General features: G+C 40.6%; 1 protein-coding gene across 2 annotated transcripts; it reads right to left on the bottom strand.

Moving 5' to 3' along the window:
• Window positions 1-2,596: 2,596 nt before the first annotated feature.
• Window positions 2,597-12,777, bottom strand: LOC127774460 (S-type anion channel SLAH2-like). Of its 2 annotated transcripts, none has more exons than XM_052300717.1 (4): window positions 12,498-12,777; window positions 4,637-4,828; window positions 3,966-4,529; window positions 2,597-3,873 (listed from the first exon to the last, which is right to left on the bottom strand). In XM_052300717.1, the coding sequence occupies exons 2-4, from the start codon at window positions 4,796-4,798 to the stop codon at window positions 2,740-2,742; spliced, it is 1,860 nt and encodes a 619-aa protein (XP_052156677.1). In that variant the 5' UTR covers window positions 4,799-4,828; window positions 12,498-12,777; the 3' UTR covers window positions 2,597-2,739. The 2 variants fall into 2 exon arrangements, with proteins under 2 accessions (XP_052156677.1, XP_052156678.1); XM_052300718.1 differs by lacking the exon at window positions 12,498-12,777 and adding an exon at window positions 10,858-10,943.
• Window positions 12,778-13,464: the final 687 nt, after the last annotated feature.

A 13,464-nucleotide genomic window follows, 5' to 3' on the forward strand; every position in this document is an offset into this window, starting at 1 on the left:
CTTTTTTTTTAACTCCTCAAGTCATAAATATTTAATGTTCGGTGAAAAAATTAAAATTTTATCCAGTAACTTGAGAATAAAATAAGTTTATAAAATGTAATGACTTGTGATATTACGACGCTAGTATCTCTGAAAGCAAATCTACTCATTGTCTCTTTAAAAATAACCGTTTGAGAAGTTATTGTAACCAAAGTTCCAAAATTTTGATCAAAACCATCGAATAATTATAATCAACGGGAGTACTTTTTTTTCACTTCGTAGTACGTAGTAGCACTTACCCTCGAACTTACAGCCTTCTCCGGTATTCCAGGGTATATAAGAACATTATGAGAAAAAAATATATTAGAGATAAATTACAAAGTGAAACCAGCTGCTTCCTTTGTAATATACTAATATGGGGAAGCTAGCACCAATGATGTGATGGTGGGGTCGCCGTGGGTGTATGACTCCACGCACCAGAGTTTAAATCGTGGTGCCTATAAATATTAGGCATATGTATGTATGCTTTCAACAGGATTTTGGTAAGATCATAGATGTGACGTCGGTTTTTGTCTCTCAGAGCATGTATTAGGAGACGCGTTGCCAAGGGGTGAGTGTGGTGTTGTAATGGTTTTTGTCTCTCAAAGCATGTGTTAGGACGTGCATTCGCGAAGGGGCGAGTGTGGTGTTGTTTTTTAGCAGCGTGTACACGCGTCAGCCGTGTAATCATAAAAAAAACAACCTCCCTTTTGGAATATATATAGAAATTTTAGCTATAAAAGAACATTATATAATTGATACCACCTCCGTTTCGAAATAAAGCAATTTTTAGCTAATTATATGCTCCAAAAATTAAAAAATTGTACAGAGTTTAAAGAAGAAATCAAAGGCTCGTATTAGAATTTACTTAATATAGTAAAACATAATTTAGGAATGCTAGTTTTGTCCGGGGATTAGGGCAGCTAAGGCTATATAGAGCCGTACTCTTTGATCCAAATATCCATTAAAGTTACACTTCAAAAATTTAAAAATAGAAAATAAAATACAAACCTATACGCATGCACAGTAGAAATAATATGATTTTTGACCATCAAAATCTTATTTACAGGTACTTTTTAGGGCAATGTATTGGCTCCGATGTTAAGCCAAATTACAAAGGTGAGATGACGAAATCAAGCAAATAAATGATGCATGTCATAGATTCGAGTCAATAGAGGTTCACAAATAGAATTCAGTAATTGTGAGATTTTTATGTTGTGTTCGTGTCTATTCACTGATATGCCATTTTTCGAATCATGTTGTAATGGCTATTATTATTGGTATTATAAATAAAGTTTAATGACACGTGAAATACAATTGTTATTTTTCGAATTATGATGGTTTATGATAAATAATTGCAAAGTTTTGTGCCAAAGCTTATGATCCCCGGTTTCTTTCTTTCGGAAGTTCGGAACATGCTTTGGTCACACATTATTACGGTTTTGAGCCGTAAATCGTTGCAAATGAAGGCTGGTTGATCACCTTCTAAATTCTAATAGGGTGAGAGATAAATATGGATCGAAGCATAGGTACTCTTTTATGTGGAGAGAGATCCACAAATTTTGACAATTTGACTCTTTGCAAAAACTATTTTTACAAATGAACCGTCGCCAAAACTTATTTCAAAAATGACCCTTTTGTTCAGCGCCAAATCGTGTGGCGCTAAACTTAGACACCTCAGCGCCAAATAGCGTGGTGCTGAATGTGCGTTGGCACGCTGACTTAGCCTCCCATCCACGGTGGCACGGTATTCAGCGCTAGTTGACGTGACACTGAGGTGTCTAAGTTCAGCGCCAGATAATTTGGCGCTGAAAAAAAGATTATTTTTAAAATAAGTTTTGGTGACGGTTCATTTGTAAAATTAGTTTTTCAAAGGGTCAAATTGTCAAAATTTGTGAGAGAGATCAGTCTGTTTGTCCCCTGATTGCTGCATGGCTGCTTTGTTATGCCATCGGTATCTCAATGACATGTAGAACCCACATGAGTCAATGACATGTGGGTCAGGATGGCATATCTCAAATTTTGCAAAATTATAATGGCATGGTTCCAATTTTCTGTTAGTTGGTTTGGTTGCGAATGCTATGTAATGGAATGTGTTTTAGTATTGCTTAAACTTATATTTATTTTAAAGTTTGATCGAGTTTTACATTAAAACGTAACAGTATAATACCAAATTAATTTTATTATATTACGATTCAATATATTTTTATAATTTATTTTCTTGGTGTTGTCAACGTTGCTACATCAAAGACAAAATCATAACATCTTGCATTTTGAAACAGAGCAGTATCCTCATAAATTTGGTGAGCTTTCCTCTGGTTTGGTGAGTAGAACACTACATGAAAAGGAAGAATATAATAGAGACTAATTACAAAGTTAAACCACTCATCTTTCTTCGTACTTCATCCGTTTCGGGTTATAAGACTTTCAAGCATTGGCCATACTCATATAGATGTTAATAAATCTAGGCATATGAATGTGAGCAATGCTAGAAAGTCTTATAACCTAAAACGGAGGAAGCAGCATATAGAACACACAATCTAATAGGATATATGTCCTGATGTACAAAACATTGTTGCCCTAATTCAAGAAAAACACTTTGATTATCATAGGATACATGTGGTTTCAACTTTGAATTCATCTCCTCAACTCACTCCATCAGGGCCACACTCTGGCAATGACGCCGAGAAATTCAAGAATCCGATCGTGTCATCTTCCAGCTCAAGATCTCGCCGCGGTGGGCTTGGCCGCGGCGGACTCAATGTCCTCGTCGTCGGCGTCGGCGTGCATCTCGAGCAGCTCCTTGATGGGGATCATGCTCTGGCCGTCGGTGATGGCGATGGCGATGTCGTTGGGGAAGAGCTTGTGGAGCACGAAGGCGTGGATCATGGTGGTGGCGAAGAGGGCGGTGACGACGAGCGTGGCGACGGCGGAGAGCGCGACGCAGAGCACCCTGGTGAGCGCGTTGTCCACCTCGGTGGAGTAGCGGATGGAGGCGATGGCGGCGCCGGTCATGGGGAACGTGTACGCCCACCACGCCAGCGAGAATCTGAACCCGCGGAAGAAGTTGATCCGCACGGCGAGCGACGCGTACAGGAACATGGCGATGAAGTAGGCGACCCTGGAGCCGAGGCCGAACTCCCCCGTGATCCTCGCCCACGCCATGGACGCCACGCTCGGCGCCGCCACGAACAGGAAGAACACCGGGTGGAGCTCCTTGGGCAGCGTCTCGTTCGTCGGCAGCCGCTGGTACAGCGTCACGAACAGCACGCTGTAGTGCGCCATCCCGACGGCGAAGAAGAACACGGGCCCCTCCCTGAGCCCCATCGACGCGCCCAGCAGCGCGCCGACGAAGTTGCCGACGACGGACAGGTGGTTCGACGGGTTCGCCACCTTGGACAGCCGCCTCTGCCCCCCCGACATCCACTGCCCATAGATCTTGAGCTCCAGGCACAGCACGGGCGCCATGAGCGCGTACCAGAGCCAGTGCGGCAGCGGCGTCGGCGCCACGGAGTCCGGCACGCCGATGGTGAGGAAGAGGCAGGCGATCCACGGCGCGAAGAAGAAGTTGACCCTGATCGGGTGGTAGTACTCGCGCCGGACGGCCTCGAAGAAGAACACCACCTTGGCGCCGTACGTCGCCGAGACGGCGCACATGAGCGCCACGGACACGCACCACAGCACCAGGTTCACCTTGGTGGTCACGTGCAGGAACGCCGTCGGCCCCGACGTCGCGATCGTCTTCCACAGGATCGCCTGGCTGCTCACCCCCAGGCACATACCGAACGCCGACACCGGGAACCGCAGCAAGAACGGCCATGTCTTGTCCGACGGCAGCACCAGCTCCTCCTCCGACTGCGGCAATGGAGGTTGCGGGTGACGTCAGCGTGACAACAACAATGGAGGATGGATGAGATCGATTGATTCTCTTTTTTGTTTCCCCTTACCTTGAGCTGGTCCAGTTCGGGGCCCTCCAGGGCGGCGAAGAAGCGATCGACCTTGGGCAAGGAGGAGGTGTGGTGGCTGCCGATGGCGTCGCCGCGTTCCTTGTCCACAGGGGCCTCCGGCCCGACGCCGGCGAGGTGGGTGAGCTGCCGCTCCAGCTTACCGGACCACGTCTTGAACGAGTCGTACCGCTTGTCCCGGCACATGGCGCGGCCGCCGCCGCCGCGCGTCGCGGTGCGCGACGGCTGCCCGCCGGGGATCGGCTGCGACAGGAACATCATCCGCTCCGGCTGGACGAACTGCACGCCATTGCCGCCGCCCTTCGCCTGCGACGCCGGCGAGTGCAGCGGCTCCCTCGCCGCGTTCGCCGCGGCCTGCCTCCTGAGGTCGACGTCCGAGTCGCCGCCGCCGCCGCCGCCGCCGCCCACTGGAGTCGGCGCGCCGAAGCCGCTCGGCGACGCCGGCAGGCTGACGGACACGGGCTGCACCGACCGGAACCCCGGCGACTCGAGCGGCGGGACCACCGCCTCGCCGCCGCGGCGCGGCACGCGGACCAGCGAAGGCGCCTGCATTGCCAACGAACAAACAGTCAGCGACCTCCACGTCCATGTCTCGATCGATCACCATGGCAAGCTAGAACAGATCAAACCAATCCATGGCGACGGCGACTCACCCGTGGGCGCGTCGGCGTGTTGGGATGCGGCAGGGGGCGCGGGCTAGGCTGAGACCGCGGGCTCGGCGCCGTGACGTCGAAGCTGGCGACGTTGGTGACCTCAACGTCGGGGAGAAGCGACGGCACCTCGCCACCGGGCTTGCTGCCGCCGTTGGCCTCCATTGCTCACTCACTCACTCACTCACTCACTACCTGCACGACACACACATGTAACAAGGTGAGAACTGACAAGTGATCAGCTTTAAACGAACAAATGGTCACAGCATTTTTTCCCTGAAAAAAATTCAGAGGAAATAAACAGATCAGCAGATTATCTTGGAGATTACCAACACCAACTATATTGTTCACCATAGGCCCATAGATTCTGATGACAACTCAGATCAACCAACAGCCACATCGTTTCGTTTTTACTTATCTTTTTATTTTTTGAATTTTTGAACTTTAATTATATGGTTCATTTTGTTGTTTTCTCATCGTACTTTATTTTACAACATTTTCTTTTGAATAACTACGCATGTATAAAAGTTTTTTTTTTCACAAATAAGGTTTTAGTTGGCATTCCCTCCGTCCCAAAATAAGTGTAGTTTTGCACTATTCATATCTAACGTTTGACCGTTCGTCTTATTAAAAAAAATATGATTAGTATTTCTATTGCTAGTACAGTAGATGATAAAACATGAATAGTATTTTATGTGTGACTATTTTTTTAAAAAAATTTCACAAATATTTTAAATAAGACGGATGGTCAAACATTGGACATAGATATCCATAATTGCATTTATTTTGAGATGGAGGTAGTAATAATAAGCAGTTTGGATATATACAAACACAATCGGAAAAATGAGGCCGCAATGTTCAATCAAGCCTTGTGGAGAAATTTCAGCTAGAAGCCTGTTTGGCTTTCAATATAAGACAGGTCTCTGACTTTCTTTTTTCCAAAAAAAAAAGAAATTCAGCCAGAAGGCATGAGATTCTGGACATTTATTTGGGTTTTTTTAGGGTCTATTTAGTTCCCAAACAAAATTTTTTGTGCTGTCATATTGAATGTTTGGATACATGCATGGAGTATTAAATGTAAAAAAACAAATTACACAGTTCGCCAGGAAATTGCGAGACGAATCTTTTAAGCCTAATTGCGCCATGATTTGACAATGTGGTGCTACAGTAAATATTTGCTAATGACAGATTAATTAGGCTTAATAAATTCGTCTCGCAGTTTTCTGGCGGAACCTGTAATTTGTTTTTTTATTAGACTACGTTTATTACTTTAAATGTGTGTTCGTATATCTGATGTGATATATGAGGGGTAATTTTTTTTACCAACTTAACAAGCCCTTAGGATCATTCTGACGAACAAAGGGACAAGGGGCGAATTGAAGAAGAGGCAGAGCATGTGCAATCGATCAGCTGTGCAGCCTTTTAGGAGTAAATGGCAAAAGGTACGGCAAAATGATGATTGGGTGACTAGTTCCAAAGTACCTGGTGGTGTTGGGGTTTGCACTACTGCTGATGTATTACTCCTAGAGAAAAAAAAACCAAGTAGAGTTTAAATTTTATCTTAAAATAGATCAACTCCTACATTCTGTTTCTTTTATTAAATACCCCCTCCATCCTATAAAAAAACAACCTAACCTAGTACCGGATGTGACATATTCTAATACAACAAATTTAGATATATATCTGTCTAGATTCGTTGTACTAAAATATGTCATATCTAGTATTAGATTCGTTTTTTTAAGTTTTTTAAAGACGGAGGGAGTACTCCTAAGGGGTTTGAATTTTATTGGGAGAGATGGAGTATGCATGTATGGTGGGGGCTCACCTCACCACTACTGCTCTCCTTCGTTAAGTCGAGCAACTACCAGGGTTTCCCAAATCGCCGGGGCCAGGGTTACCGCGCCCCAGCGGTAAGCACGGTTACCGCGTGATAACCGCGGTAACCGTGAAAAACCGTACAAAATTTATCAAAAATTCAAATTATTTTTTAAATTTATTTGAATTTAAGGAGGTTACCGCGGTATTTATATTACCGTACCCCGCGGTAAGCCTGGTAACCACGGTAACCGCACGGTTACCGGCGGTAAGGGAAACCCTGGCAACTACCGTTGGTCTCTGGACTCTTTCGACGTGCATTAACATAGTGTGCTCATGGATGCATGCATGTTTTGTGTTGTAATACACCCTCTTGAAAATGATTGTCATTTTAGGCAAGATGATTGTATTAGTTGAAAATAGTGTATAATATAGACTATACTCACTACTTCCTCCGTCTTGGAAAGCTTGACGTTCCAGGCATTCTGACACTAATTAGCTTATAGAGGAAATTACCAATCCACTCTCCATTTATCAGCTGTTGTTAGAAATAATGAGCATGCACTCAATTCAAATGAGTGGTCCAGAGCTAAAATGACCATCTTTTTGTGACATTTTGTGAGCCGTAAAATGACAACCTTTCTGGGACTGAGGAAGTATTTTCTATTATAATGCATATATTCACTACCCTCTTGAATAAAGTAATACACCCTCTTGAAAATAATTGTCTTCAAAAATAACTTTATTCACTATTTTCTATTGTAATATATATAAAAATATCAACAAATATATAATTTTTATTGGAGTACATTTTAAGATTAATCTATACATATTATTGTTTCTATGTTTAAAAGGAAAAATTTTAAAAGTTATTCATAGTCAAAGTTTTTAAATTTTGATATCAATTTTGTCCAAAACAACAATTATTTTTAACCTAGAGGAATAACTAAAAAAATAATGTGTCATCGTATTGACTTGAGATGGACGCATTATATGCATAATTTCTCTATGAAGATGGGTTCTTTTTTTTTTGGAGAGATTGCCCCCTAGTTTTTGTCATCTAAATACTATGATTTTTTTTAAAAAAATAAATAACATAAATTATGTGATATCACTGGATAAATATGTAATTTTAACTAATATATTTGTGAAGAGATGTATTCATGTTGTCAATTATTTCTATAGTTTTTATAACTATTTAGATCACATGTAAGAAAACGAATGGACATAAAAAGACTTTCCCAATGTTCTATCTACTATAAGTTGTCTAACCAACTGTTCTACTTCTCTACGAAACAAGGCGTCAAGTGCTAACTGCCGGCCTAATTGCAATTTTAGTTTGTTCACAAGATACGTGTATATAGGTAGCTGGTACACCAGAGTTCAAGTTCTAATGCTGGCATATTAATTTCAGAGCACATCCTACATGAGATATATAGATGGTGCTTTGGCTCCAATTAAACGAGTACAAATAAAGTACAGGTGACGTGTGTTTATCTGTTGTTGCACGAGTGCAGTATATATATCCTCCTATGTGCTCAAATACTTCCTTTATCTAAATCAATAAACCTACTACGTGAAGATTTGACAACACATCTATAGGATAATGAATCTGGACGTTATCCTAGATGGTGTTAATCGCTCTCTCTCTCTAGACAAATGGAGTACATATCACCCGGTCGAACCAAGAATGTTGGGTCTCCCCCTAAATTCATCCACCACGAACTAGTACTCTCCGTCTTAAAAAAAAGATATTCATAAGTGCACATAGTATATGATTTGATATATCTTATATCTTAGTACTGCAAATATATTCATATTCATAGAATCATAATATTAGGATATGTTATATTTTCTATATAGGATAAATCTAGATAAAGTCTTTTTTAAGATAGAGGGAGTATTGATTTTCAAATCCATATGAAAAATATGAAATGACAAACTATACCAACCTTAGACTGAATTGTTGGATATAATTAATTAATTAATTAAATTTGAAAGAAGTCATGTCCCTATCAGACATGGCCAGGTACGTATCATGCCGTAGACATGTGCAAGACAGGAGAGCCAGCAGGCGCCCTTGTCGCCATTGATAAACAGTAGCTGATCCATCAACTGAACAAGCCAGTGTGCCTACTGCCGTGTTTAGTTTCAAAATAATTCTTCAAATTTCTAACTTTTTTTATCACATTAAAACTTTCCTACACATAAACTTTTAACTTTTCCGTCACATCGTTTCAATTTCAACCAAACTTCTAATTTTGGTATGAACTAAACACGGTATGAACTAAACACAGCCTATGTATGTAGAGTATACTCTTCAGTCTTCACAACGCGGTGATGAACCGGATCGTGATCGAACTACTCTAGCTAGTAACGACTAATGACATGTCCTAATATTTTTTTTCTTTGCAAAATCAATATCCATGCAAGGAGGAGCTGGTCCTGTTTATCCAAGCTGAAGAAAAAAAGTGACAAAAACTGTCCTGGCAAGCTAGATCAAGATTAACTGTTGTTTTTAGGGTAAAAAAAAAACACTTTAACCGTGACCTTGTGTGTACACGTTAAATTCAGAGGTACTGTAATAGTTATTAAGTTTATACTACTTGTTGAAGGAGAATACTATGAAAGTTGATCAAGTGGACGATAGCTGAAATCGTGTTGTGCCACACGGCGGTGCTATTTGCTTGCGAATCCACACAGATTTTCATATTTAGATATCTGTATTAGTAAATAGAAGTATAATATATACTCCCTCCATTTCGAAATGTTTGACACCATTGACTTTTTAGCACATGTTTGACCGTTCGTCTTATTCAAAAACTTTTGTGAAATATGTAAAATTATATGCCTACATGAAAATATATTTATCAATGAATTAAATGATAGAAAAAGAATTAATAATTACTTATTTTTTTAATAAGACGAACAGTCAAACATGTGCTAAAAAGTCAACGGCGTCAAACATTTCGAAACAGAGGGAGTATATAACATCTTTGATTTTTATGAGATGTTAGATTTTTTTTATTTTAAAAAATTATATATATATATATGCTATTTATTTTGTTATCACTTGTTTTATCATGCATGAAACTCTAACCTTACTTATATTTTTACATATTTACATTACGTTTTTTATAAGATTAATGGTCATACGTTATAATAAAAAAAATAATGGCATTAAAAAACGGAAGGAGCAGTTTTTTTTTTTTTTTTACTCTAGATAAGCACCATTAATCTACTGATCAGACCACTACACGGATACCCTGGCTGCAGTAAATTAATCGGAGCGACTATAAAAATAATTCGCCACGCGAATGTCCCATGCTCCCTGCCCGCAGCTAAAGCCTCTAAATTAATCAAATCAAAGCAAGCACACGCCCTGCTGTGAGTACTGTTAATTATCAGTATAATAATACTACGGAGGCAGGAATAGTATATATATTAGTCCTGCATCTAAGGACGAACACATGCTGACTGCATCATTTCTAGCAAAGCCAGATCTAGTGCATGTCAAAATTGTTTATTTGCTCCAGGGCGTACGGCGCCGCGATCTCAGCCATCCAGATTGTTAATTATTCTAATTCAGTTCATGCATGTGGTACTCTAGATCAAAGAGCAGATGATCTAATTACTTCCTCCGTCCCAAGAGCAAGTCGTTCTACATCTCCAATAATATCACACAAAAAGTGTCGTTACAATGGCGAACTGAGAAGTGGGCTATCTGTCTATTCTATCAAGTCATCTGTCAATGAGTGTTCAAAGAATTCATTAGTTAATTGTATATAGGGATTCTTTGTAACCTGCTGAGTGTACGATGACTTATTGAAATGACAACCCAATTAAGTAAATAGGGGTAATTTGATCATTTTAGCATAAAGCTAATTTGGTTGACAAACCTTAAAACGTCAGGAATTTTGGGACGGAGGAAGTCGTAGTTCCTGAGCTCGTATCGATTAATATGCAGCGGCGTCCTACGGTGGCAAAGATCCCAGGATAGAGGGTAGCCAGCCAATGAACACATGCATGTAATTAACATGAATACTAAAGATATCGAGCCAGCTGGTCTCATGCTTAAAAAAAGAAAACCAAAGAGAAGAATATCCAGCTGGTCGACATGGGTCACCTAGCTAGAGTTCAGTCAAATAATATGGTATAAGGATCGTCGATTGTTGGAATCTCGGGGTCCAAATTTACCCCTAGCTAGTTCCAGGGATTTTGGTCCACGCAGAAACTGATCTTTTTCAATCTCTACTTGATACTTGAATAATGTCTCGGGGAAATTTAATTTAGTTTCAAAACCCTGATGCCTGCAGGGTTTAAATTATAAAAACATTTCCATAGTAGAACATAAACACAGAAAAAGAAAATGGAGAAGAACTCGATGTGTATGTGCACTACGTACGTACGTTGTGGCAGGAGCGACGCCGCCGGCGATGTTTATGTCGTCGACCGGCCGGTGGTACGGACGCCGACCAGCTAGCGCAGCGCTCAGATATAGTACCACCTCGATCGTTCAGGACCGCGAGGGGCGCTATATATATACACACGCCTAACTTAGCTGCGCTACGTGAGAGAGCGGCGCCGCGCGCCAGGTCACGTACGTTTTCATTTGGCTTCCAAGTTTAGCTAGTGTCCACGTCCAAGTCGACACGTTTTCGTCGCGGTTAAAAGCAGAATCTTGTGCTGCGCTCGTGATGTACTCCTGCTTCTTTAAATTTGATCAACTTTATAGAAAATTATAATATCTATAACACTTAATAAATTTTATTAAATCTAACACTGAATGGATTTTAATAACTTATTTGTTTTGTGTTGAAAAATTACTGAGTTTTTCTATAAATTTAATTAAACTTAAAAAGGTCTGATTTAAAAAAGAGGGAGACTACAAAAACAGTATACCGTGTTTCAACGGAATATGTACCAACGTTATATAATACTCCCTCTGTTTCAAAATATTTGATACCGTTGACTTTTTAGCACATGTTTGACCGTTCGTCTTATTAAAAAAAATTATGAAATATGTAAAACTATATGTGTACATGAAATTATATTTAACAATGAATCAAATGATATAAAAAGAATAAATAATTACTTCAATTTTTTAAATAAGACGAATGGTGAAACACATACTTAAAAAATAAAAAATTAACGGTGTCAAATATTTTAAAACGGAGAGAGTATATAAAACGGACAAAGTAATTGATAATCTACTCGGGGTCTCCCCTGCCGCTGCATCCATCTCTGCATATCAACCACGCCTTATTGCCTTGTGGGTTTTGTACTACCCACAAGTGCTTCTACAAGTGGCAGTGACCATGTAATGCTACATAGTAGCAGTGATGTTTTTTTTAGAGAAAAGACGGTCACCCGCCCAGCTTTACTTGCATAGTAGCAGTGATGTATTCTACCGTACTTAGTTATGAGTACTACAAACTCATTGACATGGTCTGCAGTCTGCACTGCAGCTAGCTCCAATGCAACACTCTCCAGCTACGACTTTTTCCATTCACGTTTCTGGAAAATATCAAGACGGTTATGGTTTGGTAAAATTTGTTCCATGACACTGTAGAATTATGGCGTTTGCTCCCAGGTCTTGAGGACACTCTAGACGTACTATGTTTTACTATGAATCTATTCATATCATTTTCACATGACTAATCATAATCTAGAAGTGTAGAATAATGGTAGCATATGCAGTAAGATCGGTCATGTTTTTCTAGACTGTATAGTACTCCTTCCAACTATATGATAGTGGTATCGCATTCACCGTACATGACCAGACGAGATAGCTGTTTTTCTTCCTCAATAGTACTACTACTATTCATCTCTGATTAGGCATGAACTACAGACTACCCAAAGTCAAAAAAATACCCAAAAACAGACCAATTCAAATCGATAAAATTGAAAAACCAGAGAAAAAGATGCAGGGGTACTTATCAGTCAGCATTGCAAAATTCAAGCAAAGACAAGGGTCTCAGAAATCACTCTGTGTAGTAAACAGAGGGGAGAAAATTCCAGAGAGATGCAGACAAACAAGCTCACTGACCTAGCTGGCTGGCCGGATTTCTCAACCCGGCGAGCGAGGCGGCGACCGGCGATGATGGTGGCTGCCAAAATCTTCAGCTGATCACGCCGGCGATGTTGACGACGAAGATGAACACACAAGATCGAACGCTGCTGATGGAGAGATCGCCGTGAACTGTCGAGTGTTTATATATACTGGTTTCTGCTCGTGGGATGATTTCAGATTTCAGAGTGAGGCGTGTGGGGTTTCAGAGCTTCCTGGCAGCTGCTTGTTCTTCGATTACTCCTTCAGAGATGTTTCCAGGGGACAGAAAACACGCACTGCTATGGGTTGTGGTGGTGGTTCTGCTTCGCTGTCCCTCTGATTTATAGATGTGGATCATGTAATTTATGTTCTTATTATATGCCACACAGAGTGATGATTAATGGTAAGTAATCTTCAGGAAAATAATTAAAGTGATACAGCCATTATAGGCTTTATTTATTTCTTTTTATGGTTAAACAGCAGGAGAAGCTCTGTGTATATGCCAAGTAAAATTCATGATTGTCAATGGTTTTTTTTTTCTATTTACTGTGTGCATATGCCGAGTAAAATCTTCCTTAAAATCAGCTTTGTACAGGTTGAGTATGGCAACTTCTATTTTCATGGAGAAAATTAGGATCTGGAAAATTTTAGTTTTCTTTTTTTGTTCTTGTGTCGCTTTGTTGTATAAATAAAGGGGTGAAAATAGTTGATACTATTAGATATTGCAATATCAGATTCTAATATTGGAAATGGATAGTAATCTGGAATATGGTAGCAAATACAGGATTGTCACTGTTTGCTTCGAATCACGTTATCTCTCGAAATATCCAGCAGTGCTGGTATATCATCAATGTTCCAACCCACGGAATATAAATTCATAACCTAAGTGGCACACTGTGTTAAGGTGATTTTTTTTTTTGCATGTCCCCAGAAATTCACCATATCCAAAATCATTTTCGATGTA

Source organism: Oryza glaberrima, chromosome 5, assembly GCF_000147395.1.
Source record: "Oryza glaberrima chromosome 5, OglaRS2, whole genome shotgun sequence".
Taxonomy (NCBI): domain Eukaryota; kingdom Viridiplantae; phylum Streptophyta; class Magnoliopsida; order Poales; family Poaceae; genus Oryza; species Oryza glaberrima.

What these genes read in the sequence shown, in the direction of transcription:
- LOC127774460 (XM_052300717.1), bottom strand. Translation starts at nt 4,798, where the DNA reads ATGGAGGCCAACGGCGGCAGCAAGCCCGGTGGCGAGGTGCCGTCGCTT. An exon ending in ACACGCCGACGCGCCCACGG is followed by an intron (nt 4,530 to 4,636) that starts GTGAGTCGCCGT and finishes TTGGCAATGCAG; the next exon opens with GCGCCTTCGCTGGTCCGCGT. An exon ending in CCGAACTGGACCAGCTCAAG is followed by an intron (nt 3,874 to 3,965) that starts GTAAGGGGAAAC and finishes CCATTGCCGCAG; the next exon opens with TCGGAGGAGGAGCTGGTGCT.